Here is a 25,963-nt window from a genome sequence, read left to right on the forward strand (position 1 = left end):
TTGAAGAGCCCAGAATGGACATAAGTGAATCCAGTGTGGATACAATTAGGATGAACCAGACCCATTCTTTCAAATTGGACCTGAATCTACACCAACACATTCTTTACCCTAGAGTTTTTCCCTTACTTGTTTTTAGAGGTTTCCATTTGGCCTGTGAGTACTCCTTTGGCCTGGTAGTGCCAGAATGTCCCAGTATTGCTGAGGGAAACCTTATCCCATCTGTGTGGGGTTGGGTTATGGAAGAAACAAAGGTTTAGGGAGGCATTTAGTCAAAGATCTTCAGGATCTTGGCCAAGGGACCCTAAAGTGGAGCCAGAGAGAGGCTATAGGTACAGTGCAGAAGCCAGCCCCGTGACTCACCTTTCCTCAGAGCAAAGAACCTCTCTGTTATTGTTGCTGGGAGAAAAACAGACCACCCAGGGAGGCTAAGCAGAACTGAGTCAGCAGCTCTTGGTATTTGGAGCTTTGTGCAAGAGGCAGACTCCTAAACTTCACAGATTCACTCCAGCCCTCTGAGGTCCCAAGGCCCTTCTTGCAGCCATGGCAAGTTTGAGGCAAGTGAAAACAGATTACCCCACCCTCTTGGGATTATTGAAACTGAAGTGTGAATCTTTCTGAGGTTCCTTATTAAAGTTTTAAGAATGGACAGTGAGCTGCAAATATAGGGCCCCCTTTGGAGGGAAAGAAATGGAAGTAAGGGATTAGATTGAGTAGGAATCTGGTGATAAGAAAGCAAGCCTAGAAAATCACATATCTTGAGTTAAGTGGCTCCACCTTTCCTGAAATTCTGGGTGGAGGTTAAGGAAGAAAAAGAAAACTGTTTTCATGCCCAAGGGGTATTTGCAAATCCAGGCCACCAGCTAGTCTATTTCAACCCCCTCAGCTTGGTACACCCACTGTTCTCACAGGTTCCATTTATCTTCTAGAGAGGACAAAGAGGAACTCATAAACCCTCTCTCAACTGATACTTTTAAAAGGGCTCTTTGAAAAAATTCCATAATGACCTTTTGTCCCTTAATCTACAGCTCGGTTCTGGGACTGGATTTTGAAGGTATAAATGTGATTAAGGATTGTTTGGTTTGGCATTGAGCTCATTGGCAACCTTGGTTCTTCAGATTTGTCTCTGAAATAACAGCTTCACTGTGCAGAGAGCTGGTTGCTTCCCAGGTGGGAGGGCACAGGTGTTGGGTATCTTGTTACTCCATGAGTAGTGGAGTGGGACCTGGTAGGTGAAGGATGGGGTGGATTTAACTATTTCTGGAAGTTTGCTTTGCATTTTCTTGCTGCCATTTTGTTGTTGTTTCTTTTACAAATCAGTTGGCCAGTTTTCCTGGGTCCTGGTTTGGTATGAGTTCTCCTGAAAACCTGGAGGCACTGGGTATCCCCAACCCCACTGTCAGGAGGTGACTGGGGGTTGTAAATGCCCCAGTGGTCACACTTAGCAAGTCTCCCTCCTTCAGTTAAATCTGTCTAAAGGCCAGCAGGAATTTTCCACAGATTTGTCGTCTCCCCACTACCCCCACCCCTTCACCTTCCAGATATAAGCCTGGAGAATGTGAGTTTACTGTGTTGGAAATTATCTGTTGGGAAAATGCAAAAAGAAGAAACTGTCTGGATCTTAGGTCTAGGCAGTGAGTGTATTGCAATCATTCTTTGGTGATAGGGTTTTTGTTTTTGTTTTTGTTTTTGTTTTTGTTTTTCTATTCCCTCTGAGTCCCTTGAGGGAAACTTTGGTGTGTGAGGGTGAGTGCTTTGTGAGTATTGCTTACTGGATCCACCCTTGGGAAGAGCACAGGTACTTGGAGGAACAGGATAAGCAGGAATGCATGAGTCTAGTTATGAAGCTTTGAGTCAAGTTGACCCTGGGCCTTTGGGGAGGTAATGGGGCACAGTGTCTCTTAAAAATGGTGAAAATTTGTGAGAAAATCACTCTACTTAATAAAAGGAATCTATAAATCCTTTTATAGAATGTTGGGTGAGCTAATCTTTGAAGTTCCTTTCTAGCCTTAAAATTCTTTAACATGAATCTAGGCAATGCTGCTGATATTGTTTAGGGTAAAATGGTTCCATAAGGTAAAATGGTTCCAATAAAAGACAGATTTTGGTTTCCACTGATGTTTCTTGGCTTTCACCTGCATTGACAACATGGAGACTCATAATCTTTTTCCATTTCAGTTCCCTTGATGAGGTGGGCTGTACTGGCACTAGGTCCCTGGGTTCTGCTTTTATGGACAAAATAAGTTCAGCCACTTATTTGGCACAATCTTTTCTGCAATGTTTTCTTGTGTGTGTGTGTGTGTGTGTGTGTGTGTGTGTGTGTGCGCGTGCGCTGCACACTTGTGTGTATATTTGACTGATGACTTCTCTTTCTTTCTTTCTTTCTTTCTTTCTTTCTTTCTTTCTTTCCTTCTTCCTTCCTTCCTTCCTTCTCTCTGTCTGTCTCCCTCTTTCTGTCTTTCATAAAGCAGGGCTTCTGGTGAATTTTCATTCCTTAATTGTGCTCTCTCACCAATGCCAATTTCCATTTTCAGGTCAAAGACTAGCCTTACTGACTGTCAAAACTGAAAGGGAAACCATTCTAGTCTAAACTTTCTTTCAACAGGTGAGGAAACTGAGGCCCTGAGAGGTGAAACAACTGTCCTGATGTCATAGTGCCAACAAAGTGGCAGAGCTGGGCCTATTCCTGAGACGCCAGGTTCCTCCTTCAACATGCTTCCTACTGTTCATTGCTGTCCCACTCCCTATCTAAATCTTATTTAATTAACAGGTTTCTTGAAAGGGTTGTTTCTGTTTCTTCTTCCTTCCCCTAGTTTTTTGAAGCCCATGGTGAACTGAGAAATGGAACCTCTGTTTCCAACACTGGTCCGGCAGTCACATCCACACCATGGCAGTGAACGAGGCCTTGAGGGTCTGCTAAAGGGAGAGTGCAAGTGGCAGCTGACTCCATCCTCATAACCTCAGAAGTGTGGTTGTCAGTCTGAGGGACTCTCCTTTCCTGGTTAACAGAGCTTGGTTAGATTGTGGATTTTTCCATTAGAAAATTTCCAACTCTCATGCTCATCCCGTGATTGGTTGGGAAAGGCCCAGGATGCCCCAGTTTGACTAAATGTGGGCATTACGAATAACAGAACTGGGGCCTTAAGGAAAAGGAGAGGAAAGGGAAAAGGCAGCTGGGGAGACCAGGCATGGATTCTGGCAGATGCTGCAGGGATGCTTGCAGCTGACATTTGATTGAAGAAGTTGAAGGGTCATGGCTTTTAGAGCCTCCAGCTCTCTTGGGTTTAAAAATCAAATCATGCCAGTGAAGAGAGCACATCTCATAAAATGGGAGGTAGGCCCACACTCCTCCCCTCTTCACCTTTGTATTTCTAGATGTTATTTCTGCTGGCACTTTTCATTTTTCCTCTCAAAGGCAGAATAATAAAAGAAGATGGAGAAAGGCTTCTCATGAGCTCACCTCATTAAGGAGGTCACTCCTGTTTCTCACAGGACCAAAAAAGAGGAGAAAACTGAAACCAAAACCCTAAAATTCCACCTCTTCCCAAGGATTATCAGTCAGGGGAATGGCTGGCTGGTCATATAACTTCTTCTGACTCTTATTAAGCCCTCCCCCACCCACCCACCAAGGAGAGCCTGGCTGAAGATAGGAATGAGGCCTTTCGTTTGCAATTCAGGAAAAAAAAAAAAATCCATGACAAATGGGACCAGAAATAGAGAAAATGGAGCTAAGTGAGATCTGTGTTCCCCATGGAACTGGTCATCTCAATGGCGGTGGCCCTGATTTCTATTTCTTCTGTCCTTTCCTCCATGTCTGACCCCAGAGTGCTACAAACCACAACTATCTCTCCCTCCCATCTTCAAAGAAAGTTGCTGTCTGTGACCCAAGGGAGGGGCAGGGACTTATGACCCCTAGGTACACAGCTGCTATTGCAGCCCAGGCCAGGGGCAGGCAACACCTTGGGAGCCAGAATCCAAAACAGTGGTTGCCCTTGTGGGGCCGTAGGGGGGTCTAAGGGTTAGGATGGAAGTGGGCAAAGGCTGGGTTGGCTGGAAAAGAGGCCACTACTCTTGAAAGGTGACAGAGGACACATGGCTGGTAAGAGTAAGAGTGTCAGATGAGAATCTTTGGCCCGTTAGAAAGGCCTTGGGTTGTTGGGATGGGGTGAGGTTAATCTGTTTCCTTTTAAGGGGACTTGTTGGCAAAGCTTTCTTGCTGAGGCCTCTTCTCTGGACTGGGGTGAGAACCTGGCCATCCAAGGCAGTGACCAGAGCACAATACCTGGAAGTGAAGGGCATCTCAGAAGGAGGGCAGGAAAGAAGGCACGTGCCTGTCACCGTCACAGAGTCTGACTCCAGGATTTGCCTTTGAATTGGTCTTTTAAGAAAACGTCTCACTTTTCCTCCTTGGTGGGAAAAGAGGGGTAGGTTAAGGATGACGGGGTAGGAGGGAGCATGGTGACAGAGGGTCAGGCCCGGGGGCAGCAGAAACCATGAGCTGCTGATTCTCAGCTGATTCCTGCTACATCCTGCTTCCTTCAAACACTCTTAATATGTTGCAAAGCATTACTATGTCCCCCACCCCTTGTTTCATATTATAAAATACAAACAAATGACAGAAAAGGTCAGTTGGCTCGCAGCTGCCCACTGCTTAGAACTGCAAGGACCGCCGTTTCCTCCCCGCCATGAGACGGTGGCTGTAGGGGCGCATCTTCATTTCCACAAAGGGGATGGAGAACTCGTGGCCTTTCCAATGGTACCAGTTGATCCCCTGGGAAGGAGAAAGATAAGCATGTCAGATCACCCCTACCCCCTCAACGGAACTGCCAGCTTGAAAAGATAGGGGATGATGAGAGTGGAGAATCCAAGATGTGCGTTTAGTCATTTCCCATTAACATGAAGCTTGAGGCTGAGTTCCCAAAAAGGGCAAAAGAGCAGAGATTTTTTTCTAGCTTTTCTCTTTAGACTTTGCCAGTGGCCTGGGTCTATAATGGGAATGTGTTGCAGGTCATTCCTTATTGCTGGCTTTCTGGTTTTGGCTTTCAGGATTTGCACACACCAGTAACTAGTGTTGAATTTCAAATTCCCAACAGTATAGAAGCATTTCAAAGAGCATAACTGTGTTTGACTGCTCACTCCTGATGGGAGAGTCAGGTGGTTTCCACCTATCAGGTGACCAACCATCTTGGTTTGCCCAGGACTAAGGGGTGCCCTGGCTGCTAGCCTTTCAGTGCTAAAATTGGAGAGGTCCCAGTTGGCCCAGTTGGTCACCCTATCACCCAACCCAGCCTATGGACTTGTGGTCTCTAATGGGGAAAAACGGTCCCGTTTACACTGCTATTTCTGATCTCTCCCTTCCTAGGACACTTCTTTGGATGAAGCTGAGCCTCTGAAGCTGTCCCTGAACTTGATAAGCTTTTCATGGGATATGCTAGATGAGGAAATGAAATGGGACTTGACTGGTTGTTGAGGGCTTCTCTGGGTAAGTTCCAGCTCCTGAGTCCAGGTGCCTCCCTTTTCTTCCTCTGGCTTCAACTCTGTCCTGCTCTTATCCCAGTGTCTTCATCACTTTCCTCTTTATGAGAGTCCTTTCTCAACACTCTGAGTGTATCTTTTTAAAAGGGAAATATAAGACCCACCTGTGTACTTAGAACATAAAGCCAAGGGACGTGGGCTGCACGGCTCTGGGCCATTCATGCAGCGGCAGAGCTTCACCCACCTGGCTGTGCCTGGACTCCCCGTATTTCCCATTGAGGTTGGTCCGGTGGCAGTTCTTATACCACCAAGCCCCCTTGTATGACATGGCACAGTTGGTAACTGCAATGTCGTTGTCTCTGTCCTCTGTGGAGAAAGGGCGGCCCTGATGATAGCTGAGGGAGTCCCCTGGAAAAAAGACACATTCATGAGGCCGTCCAACCTGTTGTTCTTTTGTCAAGATGTTCTGGACATTTGACCCATGCCCAACAAACCTGGCGTCCACTTAAGAGACCTTCCGCTCACCTCTCTGTTCCTATCTGGCTCCTCAGCCTGGCTGCACTGAGCTCTTACTCCACCTTCCCCTTGGGTCCACTACTTCCGTGCTGCTCTCCCCAGGTCATTACAGTAAGTCCCCTACATATGAACCTTCAAGTTGCAAACTTTCAAAGATGCGAACCTGTGTTTGCACGTCCAATCACGTAAGTTAGTTCACGTGTCTGGCATACATTGTCACGTGCGTGCATCCTCTCCAAGTAGTTGTGCTTTTGTGTACTTTACTGTGCAGTACTGTATAGAGTACAGTAATACAGTATCTTTATTTCTTGCCTGTTCACTCGATGCCAGCCCCTGTATGCCAGCTGTTGTACTGTACCACTGTACTTTTCAAGGTACTGTACTATAAAATTAAAAATGTTTATTTTTGTGTGTTTGTTTTTTATGTATACTCCACCTTCCCCTTGGGTCCACTACTTCCGTGCTGCTCTCCCCAGGTCATTACAGTAAGTCCCCTACATATGAACCTTCAAGTTGCAAACTTTCAAAGATGCGAACCTGTGTTTGCACGTCCAATCACGTAAGTTAGTTCACGTGTCTGGCATACATTGTCACGTGCGTGCATCCTCTCCAAGTAGTTGTGCTTTTGTGTACTTTACTGTGCAGTACTGTATAGAGTACAGTAATACAGTATCTTTATTTCTTGCCTGTTCACTCGATGCCAGCCCCTGTATGCCAGCTGTTGTACTGTACCACTGTACTTTTCAAGGTACTGTACTATAAAATTAAAAATGTTTATTTTTGTGTGTTTGTTTTTTATGTATTATTTGTGTGAAAAGTATTATAAACCTGTTATAGTACAGTACTATATAGCCGATTGTGTTAGTTGGGTACCTAGGCTAACTTTGTTGGACTTAACGAAACAATGGGAGTTACGAATGCGCTCTTGGAGTGGAACTCGTTTGTCTGTAGGGGACTTACTGTGCCTCATTCCCCTGGCCTTCTGCTCAGAACTCTGTCCACTCAGCTCCACCTCACCATCCCGTCTGTTTCTTTCAGGCCAGCACTGGGACACAGACATTCACAGCTCCTTTTGTCTCAGAGGAGACAGTGGTGAGCCATGGTGACCTGGGCAAGTCCGGGTCACCACCGTACAGCCTGGCTTTCACCATGGCTCATCAGGCCCAGTCAGCTCACACCCAATATCCCCCTGTTCAGAACTTGGGGCCACATGTGAAGAGGGACATTAGCTAACTAGAGTTCCTGTCCATAGGAGACAGGATGATAAGAATATCCTAACCATGTCAGAGGAGAAGTGGTTGGGGAAACCAGGGCTGTATCTTGAGGAAGAGCAGGCTTGAAGGGGGAAACAGTGTCCATTATCACTGACTCCAAATATTTGATGGACTATTGAGTAAACAAACAAACAATACCCGCCCCCCAAAACAAAAACTCTTTGGGAAAGTATGAGGATCAGTAGGTAGAGACTGCAAGGTGGCATATTTGGGCTAAATATATGAGGAGAAATTAGCTAAATATTAGAGCTGTTTATAAATTGTATATACTATTTGGAGATATGGAGAGATCTCTGTTCTTAGAGGCTGGGTGTTCTCTTGTTGGGATGTTATGCAGGGGACTCATATGAATTGAGTATTTGAGGTGAGGTATCAAACTGTAATTAATTTATACCTACTGGCCAAACTTTTGGCAGGATTTATGGTTAGAAATGTTGTGAAGGGGCTCCCACTACTGAATGAGTGTTGTCTTAGATGCTTCTGAGGTCACCTTAAGCCAGGATAGGTCATACTTCTGATCCTGTGGCTTCCGAGTCCACACTCACAGTGGCCACTCAATGCTCCAAGTGCTTCTGGCCACAACTTAACTCTTAGGAAGATGATCTTTGTTTTATGGGGAAGCCTGATTCCTTCAGGCCAGTTGGGTCCCTAAGTCCATATGTCATTATTTCTATCCCATCTTTTTCATTTCCCCCTCCTAGTCTCTAAAAAAACCAGGCTTTGTGTCCACCCAGAGCTAATCCCAATACCTGCAACTCATTCTTTCCCATGTCTTCCAGGTCCTGGAGAAGGCGGAAAAGATTTCTTATTTTTTCCTTTATATATATATATATATATATATATATATATCTTAAAAAATCTTGAATTAATCCTACTCTCTAAAGACCCTTTCTTTACCATCAATTCCCTATGTTGTCTCTACCCACATTCCTACCTTCTCATCTCGTGCTTGTCTCCCTGTAATCTAGAAGCGGACCTCATTACTCCCTTGGAACAATTCTCTCCCATTCCCACTCTGATGTTGCTTTCTGCTTTCTCAGATATGATCCTGATGTTGGTCTTTGTCCCCTTCCCAAATCTGGCTCCCCCTCCCATTTCTGCTTCATATATCCAGCTCATATATTCAGTACATTATCTAAGTCTTGGTTTTTCTCTCTCAAACTGCTGTTGAGATTTGTACTTTCCTCTTAATTTCTAACATCAGTCAAGTCTCCTATGATCTCCTACCAAGATTAATGCAGCAGCTCCAGCTGGTCTCTGTTCTTTGCTCAGATGTACTTTATCCTATTTATGGCTGTCACTTTGATCTTCCCCAAATCCCACATCAATTGTGTCACTCAGGACCCACCGTGGCTCCCCACTGCCCACCATATTAAGACAGAACTCCTCTGCCCCCTCCATTTTAAGGCTCTTCAGGGCCTGGCTCCACCCACTTTCTTTTTATTCTTTCTGAACTCACACCCTGTCCTGGACAGCCAGGCCCTTTGCACTTTCCGTCCCTCCATGGTAACTGCTCCTTTTGTGATTTATCTCCCAGGATTTTCCTTCCCTGGAATGTTTCCTTTACCATCAGGATCCCAGTCAAACGCCACTGCCTTCATGAAGCCTTTTTCAACCACCCAGAACCCTCTTCTCTGAATGCCCCATAAACTGGGAGTGAGTACCATTCATTTTGTGGTGAGTTGCTTCTTAATGGTCTGTTTCTGTAAATGGATGTTTAGTTCTTGCAGAGGTCATGTCTTATGCTTCTTTTGAGTCCTCACAATTCACACAGTGAACTTTTAGGGGTTGCTCAACAACCTTTTATTGATAACTTGACGTGGAATTTTCAGTTCTAATCCAATTAGAGTCCTGGTTAGAGTCTTGGATTTTTGTAGCCTTGAGAACAACGGAGATGGGAGAAGGGGCTGAACTTGGAATTGGAGGCCATGGGGATGGATTGTTGCCAGAAGGGCCAGTAAAAATGAGCAACATATAAGATAAAGGCCAGGGAACTTGGGCAATAGTAAATGCCAGAGAGAGGATGGGCTTTTCCTCCCTGGAGACCTTCCAGTCTGGAAAGAACAACCATTGTGTGAAGTTGCCCAGAGAAGGGGGCAGCCTGCATAAGCCTAGTTTCTCATCTTTTGAAGAAGATGAACTGAATATATGACATAAGAGATCAGACTGCAATTAATTTATGATGATTGGCCAAATTGTTGGTGGGACTCGCCTCTGAGACAGGACAGTAGAACGCAGTCCAACAGTTACGACCTCCATGGGGCCCGGTAGCGAGATAGAGCTGCAACAGAGGCTGCAGCAGCTCGGCCCAAGTTAGACAGGTAAGTGCATAGGCCTGGAGCAGGTGAGGTGGAGGGAGGGAGGGAGGCCATGTAAGGAAGTGGGAGGGCTTGCTTCTCTTTCTGTGGGAGAAATAAGAACTGCTTTTCTGCAGGCACGATTCTAAGGGAGTGGTTGGTATCAGGTTATTTTTGCAATGATTTAGTCTGATATTTTGTTTAATACACTCCATTTCAATGGCTATTTTATGCCCAAAGTGTGGTAAATTGGATCTTTTGTTGGGGCACTTCGGGCAGGTCTGATTGCCATTGGGGATGATCTCCCATATGAAAAACAACAAGGGAAAGTGTGTCTTCTCTTTGGAGTAACAGTACCTGGCTGAGCAGAGAAATAACTGATCAGATGCTGTCGTTGGAGAGGCAACACTTGGATGATCTTCTTAATTCCAAGAGTTACAAAAATGTTGCTAAATTTATATCCTAGCATTTAGCCCTATAATTGGAGTTAATGAAAGGACCAATAACTCCATGTACCAAATAGTGGAATATTTGGCAAAACAGGTTTTAGGAAATGTGCTATAAGAGAACCCTGGAAATAGATTGGCAAAGCCTAAGAAGCAGACTGGATATTATGTTCTGATAAAACTATTAATGCAACAGAGCTTATAGAAATGGTTTTGGTCTACTTAGTGGAAGTGCCATAAAAATCTGTACAGAAAACATGACCATGTATGGGGTTCTCATGGAGGAATGAAAAGGTATGTGGCCCATGGGGAACATTTAGGAGCTGTTGTGTGTTCCCTGATGGAGGTGTTATGGTGACTGCTGATGGAGGGGAGTAGAGCTCAGAACGGGGGGATCTGTCTTATTTGTATTAGTTCAAAGATGGTTTTCCTAGATGTCATTACAGGGGAGATTTCTATCAGACAACAGGTGATTATGCTGTCACTGGATAAGAGCCTCTATTGATTAATCTAGACAAGAAAAATAATCCTTCACCCTCACATTGTACTTTTTTTTGTTAACTTTAAAAGCACTTTCGCTCTGTTTATCACATTTTTTTCCTGACTGCTCTGTGAACTAGGACAGGCATCATTATTCACATTTTCCAGATGAGGAAACTGAAGTCCTGAGAAATTGATTTCAGGTCACCTGAGTGGTGAGGGGCAGCGTGGACCAGAGGCAGTGCGCCAGCCCTCTGCCTTCCTCCTTGGCTAGCGGGGAATTCTGCAGCTCAGGCCTAGAACATGGGGCCTGGTCCTGCTGCACGCCCACTGCCCTCGGGGGCTGCTCGGGGCCAAGGTACCTGCGGTGCCGTTGTAGCCTCCTATGCGGAGTTTGTACAGGCTTCTGCTGCCCTCGACAGAGAACTTGTCGTAGTAGGCGAAGGCGGCGTCCTGGCCGTCACGCATGTCCACGCGCAGCTCGTAGCGGCCCTGGGACGTGATCTCGTGTATGTTGTCCAGCCCTGTGGAGAAGAGCAGAGAACGCAGTCAGCCTGGCCTCAGTGGCTTTGGAAATGGGAAGCAAAATGTGACTGTGGCCTCAAAACAGATGTTCTGGGAAAGAGGAGGGGTAACTGGGATTGCTTTTGCCTTCAGTCCTTCCCAGGTTGTTATCAAACAGACCCTACCAGACTGAATTTCCTCCTGCCAAAACACCAGACCAGTTCTGCTGATGAGTTCCCACTGCAGCTCAGCTCAGGGGTCCCACCATCTAGTCATGACCCGGTACCAGACAAGCCCTGAGCCTCAGGATTCCGGGCCCCGTCCCCTGCCACCTCCCACTCCAAACCATGGTGTTAGTTGAAGATGACAAGAGGCATCACATGGGTGTGAATTCTTTGGTGTGAGTGATAGGAAGCAAGAGTTGTAGAAACACTGATCAGAGTAATTCACAGTAGGCCCTCGGGGTCCAGGATATCCTACCATCTCCTAGTAACCTGGGAGGGGGTTCCGTCCACCTTTAATTACACTGCCCCTTGTTCTCTCAGCCTCCAGCCCTCCTGAGGCTCCCATAACTGGGTCAGAGAATATTGTCACCTGTCTCCTAACTCCAGTTCTTTTCTCTCTAATCTAATTGCTATATCTTGCACTGCTACGTCTTCACTCGTCTTTCTGGGCAGTTACCCTCCCTCACCCACTTTCTCCTTGGCCTCTAAGCTCCCCAGGCCTTGGTATAATAGATTCTTGTAAGGTGCAGACCCCGTGAGTCCAGAGTTGGGCAGAGCCCAGCTCTTCCTTGGTGATATTTTCTCATATGTATTTTCTTGTCTCTTTGCCCTGGATGGCTATGCTCTGGGACTTTCTGATTTTGACTACCTGCCCAGACTTTGAACCACTCCCCTTGCATTGCTGGTGGTCTTTGAGTCCTCCTGATTTCTACCTGCTTACTGAACTGGGGTCCTCTTGCTTTACTGTGACATTTGATATCTATCAGAGTACACCATGACTTAGAATAAAAAAATTTGCAGAGACGGAAGGGAATCTAGAGATTACTTAGGCTAGTCTCTTTGTGTTGTGGAAAAGGAGGCTGAAGTCCAGAGAAGTGAAATGACTGGCTGAGGGTCACCTCGATCTTTCTGTTTCCCTATCCTGTTTGAGAGTTCAAGCTTTATGTTAGTTATGTGTTGAAAGCTGTTTGCTGTTTGCTGTGTGCCGGATTGCTGTTACCGTAGACTTGTGTGTGTGTGGATATGGTGGATCCTGGCGGTGCCCTGCCCGGATGCCCTTTATTTTTTTATTTTGTACTGTTTTTATTTTGAAGAAGGGAGATGTTACAGCATGTTTTCTAGTGTAAGATGTATAGGGGAAAATTCAGTGAAGAAGTAGAGAGAAGAGAGAATTGTCAGAGAGGGAAAAATGGTCCTTCAAAGGCAAGTGGAAATAGGAGCCAACACACATCTGGAGAGTTTGGTTAGATCACAGACAGTCCAGATGCCCTTTAATTGGACAGTGGACATAGCCCCCAGCTGCTAACAACTCACAGCTGCCTCCTTCTTGGATCATTGCCCTTGACCGAACAGGAGTTGCTCTACTCTGGAAGTTACCTGCTCCCTCCCCCATGCCTTGGGGCAGACCTCCATCAATACCTGATGTGGAGGTACCAAATCCCAGACCCCTTGCCCCATTGGGGACCAACTGTGAGCAGCAATTCATGCTCCAGAGCTTCCCTGAGGATCAGACTGAAGCTAATCTCCCAGCAAGATCACACTGTTGCACTTTGCCCCCTGCTCTATACTATTTCCCTCATTCCCCTGCTGAGAGCACTCCCCTGATAAATCACTTGAACAAGAATGCCTGTCTCAGGCTTTGCTTCTAGGGAACCCAACTTACAACATAAACCATGGGTCAGAGTGTTACCCCTAACCTGAGTATTGTCACCAAACTACACATCACCAGGCCGTGCTTCTATTTAAGAGCCCTCCCTGGCTCCCTATTACCTATGGCATTGAGTCAAACCTTCTCTTCCCCACTTTAGGTACCACAACATGCCTTTGTTCAATGCACCTTACCTCATTTTCTTCTTTCCCTGAGCTGCATCTTTGCTCTGGTTGGATGGTTTTTCCATTGTCCCGTTTGCACATGTCAAAAGGATCCCTGCCTTCCCTCTTTTCTTGTGTGCTTCTCTCCTGCTTTCTTCTTACTCATCCCTCAATGCCTTCTCCAGGAAGCTGACTCTTCCTTCTCTGAATATCTGCAGGCTTCTTGTCAGTAGCTCATAGATTAGTACAGTGTTTCCCAGTGTGGGAGGGCATCTCCGATGATATGAGAAGTATTTGGGGAATAAGAAGGTCTAAATAACTTTGAACATGTAGGGAGAAAGATATTTTCAAATTCTCTCTTTTTCTTAATAGATTAAGGGGAAACCTTAACCCTGATCCTAACGGTAACTCTCAGTCTCAGTTTGGATCTTGTACTTTGTGGTTTACACCCAACACTTTCTAATCTCCATTTTTAGTACCACCAACACAGCAACAACTGGCATTTAATAATATATATATACTGTTTTCTTTTCATTGCATTTATTTTTAAGACTCTCTTTTATTTATGGCACATGATGACTAGCTTTCCATTTTTGGCACTGCTATAAAGTTTCTTTCACAAAACAGTAGATTTCTTTAAAAAAACAAGCGAGATATAGAAACTTCAAGTGCATGATAGTTCAGATATTTCCCAGATATGGTAAAAATTGTGAACGTGGTGTACCGTAGCTGAGGTTTGGGAAACATGAGCACTGTCTGCTATGGGTGCATTGATTCCTGTGCTTTATACTTATCTCCCAAGCTGTTTGTAAACTCTTAGAAGGTAAGGATATTTTCCTATTTACTTGACTTCTCTTTCAATGTTTTTTTGTGATTTTTACCTTATATTTTTTATTATGTTCAACAGCAAATACAGATCTGGTCATCTAATAGGCACTCAATAAATTCTTATCAATTGATTGATTGATTGATTGATTGTTATCTACACTTTAGGTACCTACTATCCCCAGCCACTGTGATAGGTAATGAGGTTAAAAATGAATATGGTTTGGTCCCAGCCCTGAAAGAAGTTTACATAGTATAGTCAAGAGAGACAGAAAGGAAAATGGACACTGATTTGGACCACAGAAGAGAAAGTAGCTAATTCTCCCACAGGCAAAGGGTGAGAAAAATGGGTAGGATAGGTCCTATGGAGGAAGAAGAGGTTAGCTGGGCCTTTGAATATGCACAGAGCACAGCAAGGTGTATGGGGGAGGGGGAGAGTTGGATGGCAGAGCGTTCCTCGCAGAGGAAACATTAGCGATTGTAAGCGTTTGGAGTTTGGGGTGGGGAGGGATAAATTGGGAATTTGGGATTAACAGATACACACTACTATATATAAATAGATAAACAACAGGACTTACTTATAGCACAGGGAATTATATTCAATATCTTGTAATAACTTATAATGGAAAAGAATCTTAAAAAGTATTTGTGTGTGTGTGTGTATATATATATATATATATATATATATATATATAAAACTGAGTCACTTTGCACTACACCTGAAACATTGTAAATCAACTATACTTCCATAAAAAAAGTGTTTGAAGTTTGGTGTTGGTTGGGAGGTGTAGAAAAGAGGAGCAGGGCTCTTGGTGGTGGGGAGCAAGCCCAAGAGGAGGGCCTTGTACCATAGCTAAGGTGTTTAGTCTTCACGTGCTGGTGATGGGGAGTGGTTTAAAAGTTCTACAAATGGGGTTCGCCGTTGCTCAGATTTTGGCGTGAGGGAGATGATTCTCCTGGCCATGTGGACAATGGGTGGTCCAGGAGGCAGGAAGGCCAGTGAGGGGTTGTTATATGAGCGTCCAGGAGAAAGATGTTGAGGCTAAGCGGGATAGTGACAGGGGAGAGAGAGAGGAGACCACGAATACAGAACACAATTATCCACCTTTCCCCTGCCTCCCTTTATAATCAACCGTGAAAATCCAACCAAGAGGGAGATGCAGGGAAAAATAAATTTACTGCTTTCTAGGACTGGCTCCACTGCCATCTGCCTGGGTCAGGTGTGTGTTTACCTTCTCACACCAGTTCAGTTCTCAATCGACACCTCCTGCTTGTGTCAGACCTCTAGGAAATTGCCGGTCACCTCTAATGTCATTTTCATTTTTTCCCTTCCCATCCCAAGTCAGTAATAACATTCTTCCAAGGAACTAGAGCCGAGTGACTGCCTCATTTCTCTTCTGACCTGCAGGCTGGTGCCTGGCTTCTGAGAGATGACCAGCCATCCTGTTGTTTCCTCTACCCCCTTCCCTCACCAGGCAGCTCTCTCCCTTTGTAAAGGTTGCCTCATGTCAAGACCCATCAGCATAAGAGACTATTAATGAGGATGTCTGAAAGAGACAGAGCAAAGAGGAAAACACCACAACAAGATAGAAACAGATCAATAGTGGAGCCTAACAGAGCAAGAGCTACTGAAAGCAATTCACGAGCTGTCAGCTTCTCAATGGACACAGGGTTTCTGATAATCCCAGATGGACACAGAAAGGAGAAAGATGGACAAAGAGCCGGAGCTGCATTCCAAGGGAAACAAAAAGGAGGCGTTACCCAGCCAAAACTCATCCTCCAGGTTCCCAAAGCCAACGCGGTACTCAGCCCATTTCCGGAAAAAGTCAGTTTGGCCATTCTGCCGCCTCTGGAATACCTGTGAAGAGAAAGAGGGGAAATGAAGAAAATGCTAAGGAAAATAAACTCTAACGAGTAAAACGGCTATAACCGGGTTTTATATCTGCAGTGACAAAGATTCTCAGATAAGCACCACTGCAGTACGGAGCTCAGTATTTGCACAGCAGTCGTAGGAGATGCTCAGAGCCCTTCTCTGAAGCGCAGGGGCGCTTGATGAATAGGCCAGGGTGTAATGTTGACACTCATTTGCACCCCTGCAATGTAGAAAGGATATGAAGCCCCCAATTAGTCAAGGGAAATAGGCTTGGCTCTCAAATTAATCTTTTTGCACCACAGAATGCAGTAGAGAGCATTTCTCACCAAAAGAATGGGACCAACTTCAGATCAGCTAGGAACTGTCATCATCCTATTTCAGGCAAAGCAATTGCATATCATTCACTTTCCGAGCTGTTTAAGTGCTAATTTCATTTACCCTCCAATACATCAGCCTCGACTTCAATTTCCAATTATGCTTTAAGAAGAAGGCACAAATATGTCAGAAACATAAAAGAATATGCTTCCCAAGAGCGGCTGTTACGAGCACAGCCACCATTTAACTCCATTCAACAACTATCCATTTTGCGCTGTGAAAAATCCAGCGCTGTGTGTTGGTGCTAGAGGAGGGATCTGCAGGAGGAGGGTGGGTGGAGGAGCTGGGTTTCCATCTGCCCTGCCTGAGCTAATGCTGCTCTGCTTTCAGGCCGGGCTGCCGGAACTCGTCCATCTGCGTAGTGGCCTGTACTTATGTGTGAGGCCATTCGCCAGGCTGCCCTTCCTCTTCTTTCTGTACTGCCCTATCAGACATGGGAGGAGGGTGGTGACAGGAATTGGTGTCTCTCTTTTCCCCACCACTTCTCCTCCCTGAAGGATATGACAGCTCTGGGGAAGAACCAGAGAGGCCAGGGAAGGATGGGGACAGGGGTGGCCTTTGTAACTAGAGGGGGCTATCCGGGTTCTGCCCCTCATCTGCTCCGCCATATGCAATTCTCCAATAGAAAGATCCTAATCATCTCCCCATAGAGACTCACCTCCTCCTGCAGGGGACTCATCTCCTCTATTTCTTTATTATTTCCACAGTCTTCATCAGGCAAGACACCTGGGCCTCTCTGAGCCACTACTCCCTTTCCCTCCTGCATGAAATATTCCCACAAAAGGAGCAGTTTTCTGGGGCTCCCTCACTGGGCTGGGCCACTGCAGCCTCGATATTCTTATTCCTTCCTCTGCCTCACCAAACCTATGGGCTGCTGAGCAAGGCCCTGAGGACAATGCAAAGCCCCAGGTTGGGCATGAGGGGAGTGGGTGAAAGGATGGCCAGAGGATGGTGAAGTGTGGATGGATGGGTGCTGAGCCAGGTGGACTGAAGCATCAACGATGCTGGTGGGCATGGAGAACAGCCGCAGGTACTTACAATCCAGCCACCCCCGTCCGTTGTCATATCGCAGTACACCTGTAACTTCCGGCTTAGCTCTCCGTTGAGGAAGATGGTGTAAACCCCGCTCAGAGTGTCTCCGTTCATCAAATGCTGGGCACAGTCTTGAGGATGAGGGAAGACCCGGCCCCCTGCACAAGAAAAGAGGCAATTTCTGGAAAGGGTCCTCCCTCCCACTATGCATAAGAGCCCCTTGGATCAGAGAACAGTTTAGAAGGTCTCACGGTACTTCATCAAGAGCTGTAAGGAATCCTCACTGAATCTGTGTATGAATCCTGCATCACCTTGCATTCCTTCTTTTCAGCTGATGTTGGGTTTATCAGACAGTACGCAGTTTTATGGGATCTGAGGACCAAAGAGCTGTGTTCACTGTGTTACTCCCCCCTCCCTTCACCTCCTTGTTTAGCTTAGGCAAATAGCCTGACTTCCTGGCATCATCTTTTTATCAGAAAGATGGGGATAATAAAAATAGTCCTCCACCAAGGGTGAAGGTATGTTAATGTACCTAGTAATTGGTTACTTAGGCGATGATTACAGAAGCATGGAGCCCAATAAAACACTGTAGAGTCACCTTTCAAAAGAACAAGAGGGATTAAGCGCAGCTGTCCGCCGTCTTCACAGCAGCCAGTAAGGATTGCCCAAACAAGCTTAGCGTTAGCAAGAAGATGGATATCTATTCCTCCTGCAAAATAATCTCCTGATTGCACTAAACAATCAAATGGCCGTGTTTTACAGTTCAGTTTAAGGAGAGGGCAGAGGAAATAAATTGCTGCTCATCTTTCAGAGAGAACAGCCCTATTTGTAGAACAATATCTAATTAGCTGAAAGAAAAGCTTAAATCATGTGTCTTGAAGAGCTTAGCTTCAGGGCAGATTTTAATGTTTAACAGGCAAGCCAGAAAGCAGAGGTCCCATGGGAGGAGCTGTACTGGACTGCAGGAGCTGATGGAACAAATTAAAGGCAGAGCTTGGCACGGGAGGAAAAGTGGTTTGGGTGCTCTGTAAATACATGATCTCTGGGTCAATGGAAAGTGTGGTGCAGTTGATGTGCTTCTGCATCCTTGAAGGGTAGCAGAGCTAGGAAGAGAGGTGGGGTAGGGACTTCATGGGACCTATAGTGCCCCCTAGTGGCATAACTCGTGCACTGCAGGTGTGACAGAGGGCCCCTTGGAGAGTCAGCCGGTGGGCCAGAGCAAGTGGCAGCATAATGCCACACAAGGGAGGTAACATAGCAACCTCACTGAAGCGTCGTCCTGTGTTAGGGAGAGGTTGAAGGGGTTTGGTAGACTTTATGCAAGGCCCCTCTTGGAGATGTGTTAACTCCTCTTGCATAAGGAGTGTCCAGCTTGCTTCCATACCGCGGTCAAGGGTCGCTCGCATTTAAGGTAGTTTAGCACAAGGCACCGCCTGCTTCAGGCATATTACACCAGGGAATAACAATATATTCCTATAGAACTAGTATTTTACCAAGTGTGCTATTATTTCCATTTAATTCTTGCAAGAAACGCTAGAGGAAGGCAGATTGTTATAGATTGAAGTCTTATTTTACAGAGAAGGAAACTGTACTCAGAAAGATCGCATGACTTCCTCCATTCACTTGAACCAAGTTTTCAGACCCCGAGTCAAGTGCTCCTTGAACTCTACTAAAACAGGGGATATAACATATGATACAGTTCACTGGATCTATATCTGTCCAGATAGCAAATGATTAACTAAAATCTATATTTATCTTATAAGCATATAAAGCCCCAGAGGTTAAAGTTACCTCAAAAAGTTCTATGTTCATATTAAATATCTTAACCCTCTCAAAACATATTTCCTTAATAGCTGCAGAAAAGCTCTCAACTTTCATCTCCAGCCTGTCCTAGATCTCAGTAGAGTTCCTGATCCCACCTGTTCCTAGAGGGTCCAATTACATTTCAGGGGTAGGTGTGGGTGAGTGCCTTCTCTCTCCCTGTTGCTTTGGGAGCACAGTGATTATTTCCTGGCTTCCAGGCCATTCTCTAGTGGATCTTTGGAGCAACCATCCTGTCTGCCTTCCTTTTTCCCCTCTTTTCTCACTGTCTGAGTTTCTTATTTTAGATCAATACAAAACATGCTTGGTCTTCAGCTCACTCCTACCTTATGCGCTAATAGCCCTTTCTCCTGAATCAACTCAGTGCCTTAAAGGGGCCAGAACCCCCAATTTCTTCCCAATATCCAACATGTCCCCCACAGAACATCTTCTCCCAAACCTCAAAACGACAACCTCATCCAAATACACATACAAAACCAAACGAAACTTTAGAACAGACAAATAAATAATCTTATACAGGCTTCTTCACATTGATAAGATCAATTATTTAATTTTTCTATTACAGGTACTTTCAAAAGGCTCAAACATATTAGTTGCTTTAAAGGTAGAACTACCAAAAACAAATATAGGAAAATGAGATGGTTTGCTCTGGAAGAGAGAAGTTTTTAAATATCTGAAGGGTGGTCATATGCCATGTGTAAAATAGGTAGCCAGTGGGAACCTGCTGTATAGTGCAGGGAGCTCAGCTCTGTGCTCTGTGGGGACCGAGACGGGTGGGATAGGGGAGGGTGGGAGGTCCAAGAGGGAGGGGATATATGTATACATATAGCTGATTCACTTCACTGTACAGCAGAAACTAACACAACATTGTAAAGCAACTGTACCTCAATAAAAAAAATTTTTTTTTAAAAAGGGATCCATTTTTATAAAGTCAGAAAACGGGAATAAAATCAACTTAAGAAAAAAGTGTGACCTAAGGAGTGTCAAAAGTTCTGATGGGATGAAGGTCTCAGAGTGCACCTTGGGAGAGGAGGGGTTGTGTTTTCTTCCTTCTGGGCCTTCATGTTGGACTGGTTGGTGGAGGCACTCACCAGATGTATGTGGGACTGATGCATAGCTGCTGGGTGTGCTTGCCTTACCTTTGACAAATGGCAAGGCCACCTGGTGGTTTAGAGATTCCACTTATCATAATTTAGTCTGTGGCCTTAATGGAAATATAATCAAAAGCATTTTTCTTATGCAGAATATCCACAGTGGCAATATTCACATCTTGGGAACTTGGAGACAACATTTACTGTGAAACCACTCTTCTCCACCCGCCTCCGACCCTCAAGAGTGTAAAAGTTTTACCTCATACCACCAGTCCATGATCAAATTATTATTCCTTTTCACCTGATGAGAGGAGGTAGGCTCACTAATTGTTCCCAAGCCAGGGACTATTAAAATTCAGGTTCCTGGGTTCTGCAGCAGATCTACTGAATCAGAATGCTGGGGGGTAAGTGTCAGGAATCAGTGTTTCACCAGAGCTCTTCAGATGAGCCTGAAGACCAGCTGGACTTGAACTCCACTTTTTCTCCAGTATGTTTCCCTCTCCTCAGAGAGTGCAGAGGTGGAGCTGGTTAGCTAGACTGTGCCCCAAGGGGTGTGATGGTCTGCTTTCTCTGCTGAGATCCATATGGCAGGGTGGATAAATAGACTGAGTGTCTGTCTGTCTGTTTCTCACCCTCCTTCCCCTCTTTCCTTATTTTCTTTCCCTTTCTCCCTTTCCTTCTCTCTCCCTTTCCTTCCCTCTCTCTTTCCCAGTAAGCATGTCTTGAGTGGGCTGGTCCCAAGATATAAATTGAGTGAGAGGGAATACGAGACTCTATCCTTGAGTTTAAGCCTTGTGTTCCAGTTTTTAACATTAGGTTCTCCTCTGGGGTTATTGGACTCAGGCTTAGCTAATAATAAAGAATACACTGATTCCGAATCTGCTTTGTTCATTGCGTGTATACCGTGGCTTCATACATTTTTAAGAGATAGGGCAGTTTTCAGGCATCCCTAGCTCTCTGGATGTTATACCATCTGATATCATCAAAAACTCACCTTTAATCCTAACATAGATCATCCCAGTAATTTTTCCCAAGGCAGAAATTTTAGGACAAAGAGAAAAACTGGAAGGCTTTTCTTCCCTTCTCCTTTGATACAATTACTAGGGTCTGGCCTGACAAAGAGGCTTCTTTCCCCCCGCCCCCCGCTTTTTTTTTTTTAAATGCAGGCTGTGGTGATTACCAGGTTAACAGGAAAGCAATGCCAAGTGATCGGTACACTGAAATGTCTCATGGTTAAGCATCTCTAGATGTAATTGGGAGCTCAACAGGGCTGGGGCACTCACTGGAAGAATTGCTCAGAAATTGGTTTGGGTTGGGCATCTGGAGGCTGAATGCTGAGTTGAGGGAAGTGAGCTGTATGACACAGTGCAAATGGAGAGCCCCCAGCCAGCTGGGAGTGAAGGGAGAGACTCTTTCTGTCCCTTACTTGCTTTGTGTTCTTGAATGTGGTCTTTAAAGTGGTCAGAGTTAATGGCTTTGGAAAGTGTCTGCCCACTGCCTACTCTTAATGGCCTTAGCATCAGGACCGAAACCATGATATCAGTGTTCCTCTCTGAGAACAACCTCAGCAAGTCTCTCTGCAACTGCAGAGAAAATGGTGCTGCTCCATACTAGCACAGGTGAGACCACCTCTGGCCACCCACACTTACATTTTTTTCACAGAAGTGGGTTTGTGGGTAGCAGGGTTTTGGGAGTGAGTCTGAGGCTGTGGACAGGGAAAAGTTATCTGTTTAGTCCACATGGGCTGTCAAACCTACCACCTTAGCCTCCTTCACAGCATCTTCCAGTTCATTTACCTGTTCATTCTTTTGTGTATTAATTCAACAAACATACAGGAAGTGTCTGTTGGGGGGGTCTAAATACTGGGCTAAAAGATTGGAATACAAGGAAGAAAAAGACACAGTTCCATCTTTCACGTTGCTGACACTCTGGTGGAAGAAATAGAACAATATAACCCCAAGTTCTAAGTACTCTGGAAAAGAGATAAACATAGGGAGCTATCAAAACATGGAAGTGGGCATGCAATGAATTCTGGGGCTGGTGAGGGTAGGGTGAGTGGTGGAGCCTGGTATGGGGCAGAGATTAGCAAATGCTAATCAGAAAGTGCTTCTTAATTTAACAACTGTTGTAGAAGTTAACCACAAATTGGTGGAAGAGAGGTGTTCTAGGTCTGTGCAAAACATGGCCTATATAGGAAACTGCAGGTTTAGCCAGGAAACAAGAGGAAGAGCTGGGTTGGATGGATAAGGGAGAGTTTTGGGGAGATTAGAGGGACTGGATCATGCCATTTAAGGAGGTGGACCTTCTCCTGAAGGAAACAGGTTGAAGAGTCCTGATGGACCTGAAGCTCAAGTTTTTAGAAAGATCATTCTCACTGTAGTGTAGAGAACGAATTAGATGAGGGTGAGAGTGGAGGTAAGACCCCATTCAGGAGGTAGCAGTGGGAATCAAGGTAGAGAGGTGACAACAGTCTTTAAGGAGTCAATGGAAACATAGAATTAACTGAGCAGTAGACAGCTTGAGTGTCTCTATCTTAAGCAGAGTTGCTGAGGAAGGTCTTAAGCACGGCAGACCACCTGCCTTCTACCCACAAAGGACAAATGCAACAGGCTTCCAAATCTTTCCTTCAAATTTACCTGACTATTCCTTGGATTTACTTATATCAGGAGACCCAATTCCATGGCAGATTAATTGATCACAGACTGGTAGCTTCCAGCCTGGCCCCTCTCTGTGGCTTTTGATTTAATATGGCGAGGAGAGGGTTGGGTTATGGTAAAGCCTCCTACTTGGTCTCTTCTTGCTATTCTGGCTCCACTTGCATCTATTCTCCATATTTTAACCAGAGTAATCTTTTAATAATGCACATGTGATACTATCTCATCCTTTTTCTCACTTGCTGAAAACCCTCCAGTAGCTTCTCCAGTGCAACAGCTCCGATTGCAATGGCTTCCTGCAATTAGAATAAAAACTAAAGTCCTGAACACATCCTATAACTTCCTGCATGCTCTGACTCTGCCTTGCACTCCTCCCACTTTCTCATTGGCTTTCTTTTATTTTTTAAATTTATTTTTTATTTTTTGGGGTAATTTTGCCAATATTTTTTAAAATTTTATTTTATTATTTTTTTATACAGCAGGTTCTTATTAGTTATCTATTTTATACATATTAGTGTATATATGTCAATCCCAATCTCCCAATTCATCCCACCACCACCGCCACCACCATCTGCCCTGCTTTCCCCCCATGGTGTCCGTACATTTGTTCTCTACAACTGTGTCTCTATTTCTGCCTTGCAAACCGGTTCATCTGTACCATTTTTCTAGATTCCACATATATGCGTTAATATACGATATTTGTTTTTCTCTTTCTGACTTACTTCACTCTGTATGACAGTCTCTAGGTCCATCCACCTCACTACAAATGACCCAGTTTCGTTCCTTTTTATGGCTGAGTAATATTCCATTGTATATATGTACCACATTTCTTTATCCAGAGGGTTCCCTTTTCTCCACACCCTCTCCAGCATTTGTTGTTTGTAGATTTTCTGATGATGCCCATTCTAACTGGTGTGAGGTGATACCTCATTGTAGTTTTGATCTGCATTTCTCTCATAATTGGTGATGTTGAGCAGCTTTTCTTGTGCCTCTTGGCCATCTGTATGTCTTCCTTGGAGAAATGTCTGTTTAGGTCTTCTGCCCATTTTTTGATTGGGTTGTATGTTTTTCTAATATTGAGCTGCATGAGCTGCTTGTATATTTTGGAGATTAATCCTTTGTCTGTTGATTTGTTTGCAAATATTTTCTCCCATTCTGAGAGTTGTCTTTTCGTCTTCTTTATAGTTTCCTTTGCTGTGTAAAAGCTTTTGTTTCATTAAGTCCCATTTGTTTATTTTTGTTTTTATTTCCATTACTCTAGGAGGTGGGTCAAAAAAGGTCTTGCTGTGATTTATGTCAGAGTGTTCTTCCTATGTTTTCCTCTAAGAGTTTTATAAAGTCCGGGCTTACATTTAGGTCTTTAATCCATTTTGAGTTTATTTTTGTGTATGGTGTTAGGGAGTGTTCTAATTTCATCCTTCTACATGTAGCTGTCCAGTTTTCCCAGCACCACTTATTGAAGAGGCTGTCTTTTCTCCATTGTATATTCTTGCCTCCTTTGTCATACATTAGTTGACCATAGGTGCGTGGATTTATCTCTGGGCTTTCTATCCTGTATAATTGATCCGTTATTTCTGTTTTTGTGCCAGTACCATATTGTCTGGATTACTGTAGCTTTGTAGTATAGTTTGAAGCCAGGAGTCTGATTCCTCCAGTTCTGTTTTCTTCCCTGAAGATTGCTTTGGCTATTCGGGGTCTTTTGTGTCTCCATACAAATTTTAAGATTTTTTGTTCTAGTTCTGTAAAAAATGCCATTGGTAATTTGATAGAGATTCCATTGAATCTGTAGATTGCTTTGGGTAGTATAGTCATTTTCACAATATTGATTCTTCCAATCCAAGAACAAGGTATATCTCTCCATCTGTTAGTGTCATCTTTGATTTCTTTCATCAATGTCTTATAGTTTTCTGAGTATAGGTCTCTTACCTCCTTAGGTAGGTTTATTCCTAGGTATTTTATTCTTTTTGTTGTTTCCTTAATTTCTCTTTCAGATTTTTCATTGTTAGTGTATAGGAATGCAAGTGATTTCTGTGCATTAATTTTGTATCCTGCAACTTTACCAAATTCATTGATTAGGTCTAGTAGTTTTCTGATGGCATCTTTAGGGTTATCTATGTATCTGCAAACAGTGATAGTTTGACTTCTTCTTTTCCAATTTGTATTCCTTTTATTTCTTTTTCTTCTCTGATTGCCGTGGCTAGGACTTCCAGAACTATGTTGAATAATAGTGGCTAGAGTGGATATCCTTGTCTTGTTCCGCAAACAGTGACAATTTTACTTCTTCTTTTCCAATTTGTATTCCTTTTATTTCTTTTTCTTCTCTGTTTGCTGTGTCTAGGACTTCCAAAACTATGCTGAACAATAGTGGTGAGAGTGGACATCCTTGTCTTGTTCCTGATCTTAGAGGAAATGCTTTTAGTTTTTCACCATTGAGAATGATGTTTGCTGTGGGTTTGTCATGTATGGCCTTTATTTTGTTGAGGTAGCTTCCCTCTATGCCCACTTTCTGGAGAGTTTTTATCATAAATGAGTGTTGAATTTTGTCAAAAGTTTCTTCTGCATCTATGGAGATGATCATGTGGGTTATTTTTTCTTCAATTTGTTAATATGGTGTATCACATTGATTGATTTGTGTATATTGATGAAGGCTTGCATCCCTGGGATAAATCCCACTTGATCATGGTGTATGCTCCTTTTAATGTGTTGCTGAATTTGGTTTGCTAGTATTTTGGCTTTTCCTGCATCTATTGAGGTGATTATATTTTTATTCTACAATTTGTTAATATGGTGTGTCCCATTGATTGATTTGTGTATATTGAAGAATGCTTGCATCCTTGGGATAAAGCCCACCTGCACATGCTGTATGATCCTTTTAATGTGTTGTTCAATTCTGTTTGCTAGTATTTTGTTGAGGATTTTTACATCTATATTCATCAGTGATATTGGCCTATAATTTTCTTTTTTGTAGTATCTTTGTCTGGTTTTGGTATCAGGGTGATGGTGCCCTCATAGAAAGAATTTGGGGGTGTTCCTTCCCCTGCAAATTTCTGAAGAGTTTGAGAAGGTTGGGTGTTAGCTCTTGTCTAAATGTTTGATAGAATTCACCTGTGAAGCCATCTGGTCCTGGACTTTTCTTTGTTGGAAGATATTTTTTAAAAAATTTATTCATTTTTATTTGTTTTTGGCTGCGTTGGGTCTTCGTTGCTGTGCGCAAGCTTCTTATTGCTGTGGCTTCTCTTGCGGCGGAGCATGGGCTCTAGGCGCACA

The 25,963-nt window shown here is 44.2% G+C and overlaps 1 protein-coding gene across 1 annotated transcript in view; it reads right to left on the minus strand.

Annotated features, from left to right (window-relative positions):
* Positions 1-4,648: 4,648 nt before the first annotated feature.
* The window catches only part of TNR (tenascin R), an 84,675-nt gene continuing 63,360 nt past the window's right edge, over positions 4,649-25,963 (minus strand). Inside the window, exons 17-21 of the mRNA XM_007117808.2 lie at positions 17,137-17,288; positions 15,612-15,708; positions 10,848-11,009; positions 5,717-5,880; positions 4,649-4,768 (exon numbers count right to left, since the gene is read on the minus strand). Of these exons, the coding sequence (XP_007117870.1) occupies positions 4,649-4,768; positions 5,717-5,880; positions 10,848-11,009; positions 15,612-15,708; positions 17,137-17,288 (695 nt within the window). The remainder of the gene's footprint in view (positions 4,769-5,716; positions 5,881-10,847; positions 11,010-15,611; positions 15,709-17,136; positions 17,289-25,963) is intronic.

This window comes from Physeter macrocephalus, chromosome 4 (genome assembly GCF_002837175.3).
Source record: "Physeter macrocephalus isolate SW-GA chromosome 4, ASM283717v5, whole genome shotgun sequence".
NCBI lineage: Eukaryota > Metazoa > Chordata > Mammalia > Artiodactyla > Physeteridae > Physeter > Physeter macrocephalus.